Here is a 12,048-nt window from a genome sequence, read left to right on the forward strand (position 1 = left end):
CTCCAAAATCAGCAATACCATAATCACTGAATCCTAGAAGGGCTGGGTTGGAAGGAAGGTTAAAGATCATCCAGCGCCACCCCTGCCATGGGCCACTGTCCCAGGCTGCTCCAAGCCCCAGTGTCCAACCTGGCCTTGGGCGCTGCCAGGGATCCAGGGGCAGCCACAGCTGCTCTGGGAATTCCATCCCAGCCCTGCCCACCCTCCTAGGGCTGAATTTTTTCCCCAGTATCCCACCTAACCCTACAATCTTTCTGTTTGGGGCCATTCCCTGTGTGCTGTCCCTGCATCCCCTGGCAATTGTCTCTCTCCAGCTTTCCTGGGGCTCCTCCAGGCCCTGCAAGGCCGCCCTGAGCTCAGCCCAAAGCTTCTCCTGTGCAGGTGAGCAATGCCAGCTGTGCCAGCCTTTCCTGCCAGCAGAGCTGCTCCATCCCTCTGCTCATCCTGGAGCCTCCTCTGGGCTCTGCAGCAGCTCCAGCTCCTCCCTGTGCTGGGACCAACTACAACAACATCATGTGTCCAAAACATCAGCTCCAGGACAAATGTCATTGTCACAAGCCAATGACCAGAGATTTTAATGTGCTTTTCCTGCATTTTTCAGAGATTTTTCCAGATTTTTTTTTTTGGGCCCAGGGCTGGGGCAGCTCTGCAGGTGGGAAATCACCTGAGGGGGCACAGAATCACCTCCCTCAACCCTGTGTTAAACTGCTTTTGGTGCAGCCCAGGGTAAGAGCTCTGCTGTTAATCTACCAGCATTAATGTGGTGATCTGCCAGCTAGACAGGTAGGAACAGGGAGATTTCCCATGGTGATGGAGTTTGCTCTTCCATGCAGAAAGTGCTTTCATGTTGGTGGCACTAGGCTGAAGTTCAGCAAAGCCTTTTCAGAAAGAACCTGTCATCATAATGCACTAGACACTTTATTTTACATCTTTACATCATTAAACACCCAAGTGAAGACTTAGCAGGCTTGTAAAACTGTAAAGCAAATTAAATGTATCTAATTTTGCAGCTCTGGGGATCTGTGCATTTCTCTGCCCATCCTGGCACAGGCTGTAATGGTACCAAGTCGAGTAAGAAAAAAAAATCAATTTGAAGACCCCATGTAGAGATTGAGTGGGATGAGACTCTTCTCACTTTGCTGCTCAAAATGTTAGGCCTCCATTTCCAAGCCAAGGTGCTCTAATGTTGCAAGCATCACATCTCAAAAGGCAGAATTCACAGGCCCCAGCAATATCTTTTAATAGAACAACTAATACAGCTGGAAATAAATATTCAAGATTTCAGGCACATTATCCTTTCATCATATCTGAAATAGAAGCAGCAAACTTCAAAGCTAATGCAAGTAGAGAACAATTGTTCAGAGTTTAGATATGTTAATCAGACCATTTTATACAGAGGATGGTACTTGTGGAGTACACAAGAGATATTACTAAGGAAAGGAATGATAAAGAAGTTACCTTGTACAGCAAGGAAAAGAAATATATTCAGAGGGGGAGAGGCATCATCTGCAAACCCCCTGCACCCAACAAGTGAAGATAAAAATGGCTCCAAAAAGCAATCTATTCCCAACAAGTGGAGATAAAAATGGCTCCAAAAAGCAATCTATTCCCTTCTAAGGCAGGCTGGATGAGTTACCCCTGGAGGAGCACGTCATCCCCTCTCTGCTGACTCCAGCAAAACCTGGAGCAATTACCGCAAGTTGTCACCTCGCCTTTCGCGAGGTAGCTCTTGACAAATCCCACCCTCAGCGAGGCCACACCAGCCAATTCTGGCACTAATTAGCAGCAGTAATTAGGCAGCAGAAGCCTGGCTGGCTCTGGGCAGCTGTCCCTGTACCTTTGGCCAGTGGCTCCACGGTGATGATCTCGCTGCTGTTGCCTCTCCCCGCAGCCGTCACGGCCACCACCCACACGCTGTACTGGCGGTTCCGGCTCAGGTTGGGGATTCTGTAGGAAAATGAGTCGGGAGAGGCTTCAAACTCGCTGATCACCTGTGGTGGGAGGGAGAGACAAATGTTTCCAGGCTAAAATAAGCAGTATTTGGAGAAAATGTGAGTGCTACAAAGCCTGTTACTTCAGGGCTCTGCGGATGGGTATCGATTGCTCCAAACAGATGGCAGATGGCAATAAACAGAGCAGACACAGCAACTTGTTGCAATCCATTCATATTCAGTGAATTTGTGCCTGTGCCTTGTTTACAGATTGGTTTTATTCAGATTAGGACTTTTATGTGCCATTCATTTTTACAGGGTTGGATAAACAATGGAAGTGGATAAATATGGCTAAATTTTACCATCAGCAGTTCTGACAAACTGATTCAGCTCTACACAAAACTTTCCCAATGGAGGATTCAGTGCTGCATCTGTTGTGAAATCTGGAGTTTACTATTTCTGTCACCTAGAACCTTTGATGTTCTTTATTCCTGGCTTTTGGTGGCTTATCCCTTCAGCAGTGGAGCAAACCAAGGAATAAAACCGTACTCTGTAGCAGACTGTTCAAACTTCCCCCAAGTCTAGTTTTGTTTAATCATGAAATTACTTCCATTCAGAGACTCCCAGCTGAAGGTCATCTCGGCCAGTTGGCTGCATTAGCAGGGAAGGACAAGTGCTGGAAGAAATGCCAGCTCAGTGTCTCCTCTGTCACTCAAGTGCCTGGGCCCAAGGGCTGCAGCAGAGCCAACCAGCTGCTCTGCAGTCCCTGCTCATCCATGAGAGCTTCTGCATCCTGCTCGCAGCAACCTGTGCAGGGCAAGGTGTGGAGGAACACAGAGATCCCTCTGGGGGCTTTGAGATCTTCAGCACACCCTGCACAGGAAGTGTGAGAAGGGAAATCTCAGCTCTGAGCAGTTTTACAGCACTCAGTATTGCCACTTTTATTTCTGACACGGGCTTTGTGATGCCTGCACGTAAAAATAGAGGGGTAATGAAGCATTGGGATGAATAATACTCACTTCCCTGAGCAGTGCTGAGCCTGGTAACGGCTAACTAACACCAGGCTAAAAATAATTAGAGGGTTAATGACGTAGAAAAGAAGATTTTAGCAGGAATCAGCATTAAAAATAATGCATCAATGTAATCTAAACTGGGTTCAGATTGACAAAGTGTGCAAGGAATCTCTTTGATATACAAATATCTGCTTGTGGTAAAGGCCAATTCCACCTGATTAGCATTTCAAAAGGTACATTGACCTGAAAACATTGGAATATGTAGTCCTTCAAAGTGAATTCCAAATAAATAAGAGATGTTTCTGAGATGTCATTAAACACCTCTCCATGTGCACTGGCAATTTCAGCTGCTGAATGGGTCACTGCACTTCTCTGCTCATGAGCTGGCCTCTCCTACAGCCTGGGGAGGAGGGGAGTTCATCTCCTCTCACATTTGAAACCCAGAGTGAAGACATCTGTCTCTAAGCCAGGCACCTCAGCTCCCTTCAGAGACCATGCAAAGGCCTCTACAGGAACACATTTTGTTCCTTCCATGGACAGTGATTTTCCTGGGAAGACTGCTTTGCTCCAGCGAAGTTCCCCAGGCTCAGAACAAGCCCAGAGGGGGAACTGGTATATTTTCTAGCCAAACTCATTGCCCCTTGGCTTGTCAAAATGCCAAATTGGTTTGTCCTATTTAGCCAGAGTTTGCCTGGGTTCCCACTTGTGATATGAAGAGGTCAATGCAGCCAGACACCTTTATTATTACATGAAATATTGCAGCAGCTTTTGAGAATCATCTGCCTTGACATTTACACAAGACTATTGGACAAATGCCCGTAGTTTGACAGGCTGGATCTTTGTGAAGTCATACATAAAAATTAATGTATTGATCATGGCAGAGGAAGCTGAAATTTAATATTCATGAGGCAGCATTTCTTACAGTTAATTTGAAAGTCAAACAGGCCAGGCTGTCTCTGGCACTTAGGCTGCACTCATTAATGCAGTTACCTAGCACAGGTTCCTCCTAAACCACCTACTGACATGGACAGGGATACAGCACTTAGGAACAGCTAAGCATCACAGAATTGCTCAGAATTTCCACAGAATTGCTCAGAATTTCCACAGAATTCCACAGAAAGGGCTAACTTTCATTCCAGCAACCATCAGCTCTTTCTCACTGAAAAGAGTTTGTCCATCTTAAAGGTGGACAAACAGTAGGATTTTCTGCTGTAAAGCTTTTAAAATGCTTTGTTTTCAATTCCCTTCTTTCTCCCAGCATCATTCATCCATTAGCATCTGTGGCTATTTTAAATGTAAGTTAATTATTCTCAGAATTAATTTATTAAATTAATCTGGTAAATGCATCTTCACTAAATTAACCACTCTCATTTTCCTAAAACAAGCTGCCATAGCAAAAGATTTTGGTTTCTAACTGGTTAACACACATCTTGTTTTTCCTCAGCTCACATTTCCTTTTAAACACTTGGGGATGCTTCAGTGACAAAGAATCGATTTTACTTTAAACTTTTGCCTGTCATTTCAATTAGCCTAACATGCCAGAGACTTTGATTACACAAGAAGAAAAAAATGCAGCTTTGTCAGCAAAGAGAAGATTAAACAATTGAAATAAAAAATATTTAAAGGAATGTCACCTTGTCACATATTGGCCCGTGCATGTACCAGTATAGAACATAAACTGCTGTTCAATCTTAGAAGCAGTAACATGCTTGCTCAAGGGATTTTTGTTTCCTAATTGCTATTTTTCTTCAGCTTATAGATGATGGGTTAATTTTTCTTCTGCCTTTAGCTCACTGTCTGAGAAGGAGAGACGGAGATCAGTCTCTGAAAGCCAGCAAGGCTGTGAAGAATAAAATTAAATCAGTCCTTTATCAGGATGCAGTCAATCTACTTCCCCAAGCAGGCAATGGCAAGAGATGCTGAGGAAGAGCTGGTGCAGGGAACAACATTTTCCTCTGCAGCTTGAGCCCTATTGGTGTGCATTTCTTGTACACTCTGAAGGAGCATGCCATCTCCTGGCCCTTCTGACTTCTTTAAAGCAAAATTTAATAGGTAATGTGATAAACTCTGATCCCTCAGGCTTCTATTTTTAATTGCCCGTTCTTAACACAATCTGGGAAAAATTCAGAAGAGTGCTATAGAAAAAAATACACTTTTTTCTAAAAAAAAGTACTCAGGGAGTTTCCCAAGCAAGGAGTTAAGGCAAGAGGCAGCATTTACTGTGGGCTGGAAGGTTATTTAGTGAAAGGTAGCCTGCACCTTGCTTAGAGATGGCTCCACACAACATCTGATTAGATAAGTGAGCTACAGATCTCTGTTCTCTGCAAGTTGCAGGAAACCTGGAAGTGAACTGGGAAAGCCATGTAGAGACTTTAAGGAGCGAAAAGGAAGACACAGCCCAAGTTTTTGTGGTGTGTGTCATGAAGAGCATATACAAGTTGGTTACCTGTGTATTGGCTGCCTCATGCTGAAAATTAAATGTATGATATATGATATATGATATATGATATATGATATATGATATATGATATATGATATATAATATATAATATATAATATATAATATATAATATATGATATATGATATATGATATATGATATATGATATATGATATATAATATATAATATATAATATATAATACCTAGAGTGGGGTGTGTGTTTGCATTCCAATTTTTGGGAGAAAATATGGCACCATCTAAAAATGGAGCTGGAAGGACTCAGAGAGATCACCTGAGTCTATCTTTCTTCTTTAAACCAGGTTCATCTGTGTCTGCACAATTTCAAACAGATGTTTCCCCAACCTGATTTTGAAGACTTACAATAAAAGGAGATTTTGCAATTCCCTAGGCTGCACAATCTATTCCACTGCTTGACTAATCTCATGATTAGAAATAGTTTTTTTTTAATCTAGCTTGAGTTTCCTGCTGCAGTTACAACCCCTGGCCTCTTTTCTAGTCCATTAGGAACATGAAGAATAGATTATTACCTTGATCTTTGCACCAGTCTTTAATCTACATGAAGTTTTATCGTTCCTTTCCCCACCAGTACCCTTATCTTTTTACAACTAAATAACTCTGGTGCTTTCAACATTGTCCAGAAATCCCATTTTCTCTATCAGTTTCTCTAATAATATCTTCTGTTATCCTTCAGACTGTCTAAAGATGGGCCATAGCTTTCTCACTGTTTCCAAACCTGCACTCAGCAATTCCAGGGATTCTCATTTGGCTTTTCAGGACAGGGTTATAAAGGCGGCTAATGTTCATCTTGGGAGGCACAATAACCTCAAAATCCTCTTCTGAAGAAGCAACAGAATTGCTCTCTACACAGTATTTTTGCAGTTGGTTATTCAGGGTTCCCATTTTCTTGCTAAATTTTATTCAATTTTTTCCCAGACCAATTTCCCAGTTCATCAAGACCTGCCTGAATTGTGCTTCTGTCTCCTGTGTACATGCAACCCCTCCCAGCCTGGTATTCCCTGCTAATTTAATAGGCAGCCTCTCTATTTCATTAGCCAGGTCAGTAATGGAGCCACTGAGCAGAGAGGGCTCAGGAGAGACACTGAGGCTGCTCCTTCCTGCCCACAATAAGGAACCACTGGATTTCTTTTGCAGCCTCCCACAGAACAGGACTGAGTTTGTTCTATCTGGCCTGAGTTAAATCAGTGAAATGGTGTTTGCATAGCTGGGGCTCTCTCAGCAAACATCCCTTGTCTGGGCTCAGCTCCACTGCTACATGGGAGAGAGCCAGGCAGTGAGTGGAGCACTCCATCCCAGTGATCCACTCTGATTTTTAACTCAGTTTTGTGCTGCTCTAAATAGCTCTTTTCAAAACAATTCTGCTTTTGAGGGGCTCATGATAAGCAGTGTAGGTTGACATCAGTCACCATCACATCCCGCTGGGGCCAGGTGCTGCTCCCTGGGCCCTGTTTCATCACTGATATAGGCGAGGCCTAGAACAGGCACCGAGCCTCATTAATAATTAAGTCTTCAATTCTATGTGGTAAAAACACAGTGATCTCCATCTTTTTGTACAGCTCCATCACAGGATTGTCTGCCTTGCCCTTCCTCAGGCATTGCTGGTTCTGGAAACCACAGAATTATCAAGGCTGGAGGAGAACCTCAAGTCCCACCATCACCCAGCCCCACCAGCATCACCCCAAACCCTGTCCTCAGGGCCACATCCAGGCTTCTCCTGAACACTCCCATAGACAGTGACTCCAAACCTCCCTGGGGAGATAATTTCAAGGCCTGACCACTCTTTCAGTGAAATTTCCATCTCCAATATCCAATCTGAACCTTCTCATGTGCAACTTTAGGCCATATCTGCTCATCCTTTCACTTTGGACATGGCAGAAGAGACCAACCATTGCTAAAACCTCCTTTCAGGGAGTTTGAGAACAATGAGGTCCCTCCTGAACCGTCTTTTCTCCAGACTGAAGAACCCCAGCTCCCTCAGCTGCTGCTCCTAGAATTTATTTTCCAGACCCTTCCCAGGACACAGTCCATCACTTCAAGGTCCTTTTGTGATGTGAGAGGCCCAAAACTCCACACAGAACTCCAGAGGCAGAGAGTACTGAGATGTTTTATTTTAAAAATCACATTTTATAGTCTCCTGGACTCACAAGTTATCCAGTCCTGGGAGCTGCACCAAGTTGTTTCTACCTGGAAGCAAAGTGGGGTAATAAAAAAATCAATGTCTGTATTTATAGAGAATGAACTTCAAGCTCTGCATCCCTGAGAAGAACAGACAGAGCACTGCTGTGCCCTCTCAGTGAACTCCCTAAAGATGTGAAAGCCTGCCTGAGGTCACAAATTGTACTTTTCTTGAGGACTGCTGGCTTTTGCCTTCCTTTCACAGATGGACAGACTCTCAAAGCTCCAAATAACCGCTAATCCTGGACCATGGTTTCCAGTAAGGCTCTTGGCTGCCACTTTGGTCTAACAATGATTTCTGTTCAGGTGTTGGCTCATGTTTTGAAAGGTGGCATCTGTTTTTCACTCATTATTGAAGGTAACTGTCGGAAACAGATGCTGTGCACAAAAGTGAATGCAGCTGCCATATAACATTGTTACTTCATTTTTCTTTTTCACCTTAATTGTGGAATTAAAATGTCAGAAAGTTTCAGATGGAAATTATGGGAAGAACAGAGGCAGCTCCCTGCCAATGCAAAGAATCCCAGAATCCCTGAGGCTGGAAAAGCCCTCCCAGCCCATGGAGTGCCAGCTGTGCCCCATGGGCACCTTGTCCCCAGCCCAGAGCACTCAGTGCCACCTCCAGGGGACACCTGCAGGGATGGGCACTGCAAAGCTCCCTGGGCAGCCCCTGCCAAGGCCTGAGCTCCCTTTCCTTGGGGAAATTCTTCCTGATGTCCAACTTGAACCTTTACTGGTGCAGTTTGAGGTCACTCCCTCTTGTCCTCAGAGCAGAGCCTGACCCTCACCTGGCTCTTCCCTCCTGCCAGGAAGCTGTGGAGAGCCAGAAAGTCCCACCTGAGCCTCCTTTTCTCCATGATAAACACCTGGAGGTCCCTCAGCTGCTCCTGAATTCTCATTTCCAGGTATTACAGCTGGAAGAAAACCCACTGTCTGGACCTCCAGGTAGCTCAGCTCACTTAGGGTCCACCACCTGCCTGTCCCTTTGGAGCAGCTCCTGGAGAATCCCTGAGCCTCCTGAGGAGGGAAGCAGCCCATGGTGTCATGGGCTGGTGACCACAGGAAGGTCAGGACACCAAGGACTTATTGTCAGAGTGTATTGATATCCCTGGGTGTGAGACGAGGTGGTGAGACGAGAAGGGAGGTTTATGAAAAAATCAATATTAAATTTGTTTTGGTAGGGCTTTACAAGGAGACCTTTTAAAAATCATATAAACCAGCACATCTTCAGAATCAATTTATACTCTGTCACATCCCCTCCTGAGGTCTGCTCTCTGACAAAAATAAGAGAGGTAAAAAATGTAAAGCTGACAAAGCAATTAAAATAATGAATGCACTGTGTTTGGGAGCTGGCACCAAAGATGTGAAACAACGACAAAAAGGCTAAAAATAGAACATGTGGTATATTAAATAGACACATTTTAAATACTGTCCAATATAAGGTTTTAAAATAACCCCCAAATTATGCACTATTTCTATGCTAAATAAAGCACAGAGGAATTAATAAGCATAAATATCTTCATGCTGTAAAAAGTGCAATATAGATACAGTGATAAATACTGCTTGTAATACACAAATCAATGAACATATATTTAAAATTCAACCTTACAGAATCTGCTGACTCTAAATAAACTTCTGTTCAGCAGTAACTTTATCTACTTAGCCAACTTCTGCCAGCTACTTCTCCCTTTTTTCCAAGAAACTTTCAGCATCCTCCTAATCACTGAAAGATCTACAGGATTTAACAACAAATAATTTCTGCCTTATAACTGCATCGACTCTATTTTCCAAAGTTTTCTTTTATCCAAGTCCTTAATCTGGAGAGGAAATGAGGATCAGAAAGTGTGATGCAAACCCAAAGTTGGAATTTAGACACATCCTATGCAAAATCAAGACAAAACTTGCGTCTGCCTGAAAGAATTGAGTGGAAAACACCTGGATGATGGGAATTTATGGCAGCTAATAGTTTTAAGATCTAGATTAAGATAATTGTATATACTTCCAGATCTAGTTTATGTTGCTGGTTTAGGATAAGCATGTATACTTTCTCTAGGCTAAGCAAAGAGAAGGGAAATTTTCAGAAGGAGATTTATCCAGTTTATCACTGACATCCACCTTCTTTCCTTAATGAAAGGAAATCCTTGATGACCCCAGAATAAGTATTTGTGACTCTATTCAAGGTGACTGAAGTCAGATTAATTAAATACCACTTAGAGTCTGTGAATTACAGACCAAGAGCAGCAATTACTCTCCTCTTCCACACAGCAACCCCAGAGACTCCTGTGTATGCTGGTTAAATCACATGATTTATTTTCCCTTAATGGGTTTAAATAAAAGCAAAAGAATGAAACAAATATAGAAGTTTAACAGGTTTAAGAGTATGTTTCTCACAGTAAAATAAGCAAATCAAAAAGATCAGTAACTGTCTGCCTCAGATGTTGGCCACTTTCCAATCCTGATCATGTTTTCACGTAAACTGACTTGGGTTTTTAAGTTTTGACTTGGGCTTCGGCCAAATATAAGATTATTTCTCTCTTCTCCATCACTGCTTTGCACCTCTTCATCTACCACCAATTCCAAATCCAGATGTTTCACAGAAATATTTCCAGACCAACATGAATCTTTGCTGGGCTTTCAGTTTTTGGGTATTTCTACACACTTTGGAGAATTCCAGAAATGTAGATCACAGTTTTCCAAGACTCCTTCCAACACAGGTACCTGGGTATGACTGTAGGGTTTGCACTATGAGATAATTCCTAATCACTGCCCCTATTTCAGCACTGGGGTCTGCTTTGTGCTCTGGTTCCTCATCCAGATAATCCAGTTTATTGTCTGGGATCTTTGCAGGAATATTCTCACTCCATTCATCTCATTCAACAGTTCTGGAATTTCTTCTCCTTCCAGTCCTCAGGCTTCTGGTCTTTTGAGACCTCAGTCAAAGGTGGGTTTGAGGGACAAATCATCTCTCAGCAGAATCCCACAGCTAAGCAACAGTTTCATCAACCAACATTTCAAAACTATCATCAGGATTAAATACCAGAGAATAAACTGGTTCTTCTTATCTGAAATCTAGGGTTTTAAATATATAACTGTATGCTTTGCAGGTTTTTGTCATATTTGCCGATCTTTGGGTCCTTGTGCTAGAAAGTGAGTTAAAGAGCTGAGAAAATACAGACCAGCAAAATCATTTGGGTGTCAATAAAGAATATAGCATCATCCAATCAGAAATACACATATCAAAGTCTATTTTGACTTGTTGATTAGCAAAGTTTAGTCATTATGGTTGTTGTTGCTGTTTGGATTTTGCTGATCTGCTGGTGGGTCACTCACTAATAGAAACAAACACATTAAACAGGATTTTCCCGCTGTTCCCAGCAAAGCAGGTCATTAATTTGTGCATCACACTGTGCTTCCTCCATAGAAAGCCTGGAGATTAATGGAAAGGAGTAATGTAAGTAGAGGTGCACTATAAAAAGATAATAAATGGAAACCATTCTCCTTTCTCAGTGATTTTCCTTTTCAGGACACAGTCAGTTGGTTCTTGTCTTTCCTCCACTCATGTGGAACTCAGTTAAGATGTGAAATAAGGTGACCTCACTCCCACTCTCTGATTTCCTGATAGTGAGAGCTAAAAGCAGAACTTGTTTGGGAGACTGTGCATAGAAAGTGCTCAGATGGGAAAGACAAAGAGTCCTGCCAGTGGCCTAAAATGTCATACGAGTTTTATAGGAGACTTTTAAATTATGAGACATCTTGGTATCAATTTAATGTGTCTTTTCCTCCAAGGGTTGCACATTAACTCTAGCACTGTCTGGTTTCCCTGGCTGTATACAGATTTTGACCAACTTTTCCAGTTTTAAACTGCTTTATTATAATAGAATTGAGATTGGAAGGTTCCTCTGGAGGTCACCCAGTCCAACCCCCTTCCCAAAGCAAGTTTAATTCCATCAAGTTGCTCAGGGACAGGTCAAGTGAAGTCTTGAAGATTTCCACATGTGGAGATGCCACAATCTGGGCCCCAGCTTCAATATTTGACCAGGATCTCATGGTAATATTTTCCCCCAGGTGATCAGAATTTCCCATATAAAAAATTCCCTGTCCTTGTGCATAGGCACTTTCTCATAATTTCCTGTATCAAGAAATCCTGATCTTTTACCTTCCTTCTCCTGCCCTCAGCACCCTCCTGCTTCTTTAGGAGATCCTTTTTACCTGTTCTGAGATCAAAGTTTCCCAGGCTGGCTAACCTGTGTGTCACAGCCACCTTTTCCAGACACTTTGACACCTAAATTTTATTTAATCTAATCCCATTGATTCCTCCTTAAGCATTGTACTGACCTGAATGCAACAAGAGGTCGGTGGTTGTTTTTAGGGAGTTTTTTTGGTCTTTTTTTCTTCAGAAAAAACCCAAATCTCCTTTTCTGTTGCACTTGAGAAGCCCTGGCATTGCACA

General features: G+C 42.8%; 1 protein-coding gene across 4 annotated transcripts in view; it reads right to left on the reverse strand.

Annotated features, from left to right (window-relative positions):
- DSCAM (DS cell adhesion molecule) overlaps positions 1-12,048 on the reverse strand; it is a 472,834-nt gene that overhangs the window by 66,956 nt on the left and 393,830 nt on the right. For 2 of the 4 annotated variants that reach the window (XM_064705508.1, XM_064705517.1), the window contains exon 21: positions 1,838-1,991. In XM_064705508.1, coding sequence (XP_064561578.1) covers positions 1,838-1,991 — 154 coding nt within the window. The remainder of the gene's footprint in view (positions 1-1,837; positions 1,992-12,048) is intronic. The other 2 variants (XM_064705527.1, XM_064705537.1) reach the window with 1 other exon arrangement.

The sequence above is a fragment of the Zonotrichia leucophrys genome, chromosome 1 (genome assembly GCF_028769735.1).
Source record: "Zonotrichia leucophrys gambelii isolate GWCS_2022_RI chromosome 1, RI_Zleu_2.0, whole genome shotgun sequence".
NCBI lineage: Eukaryota > Metazoa > Chordata > Aves > Passeriformes > Passerellidae > Zonotrichia > Zonotrichia leucophrys.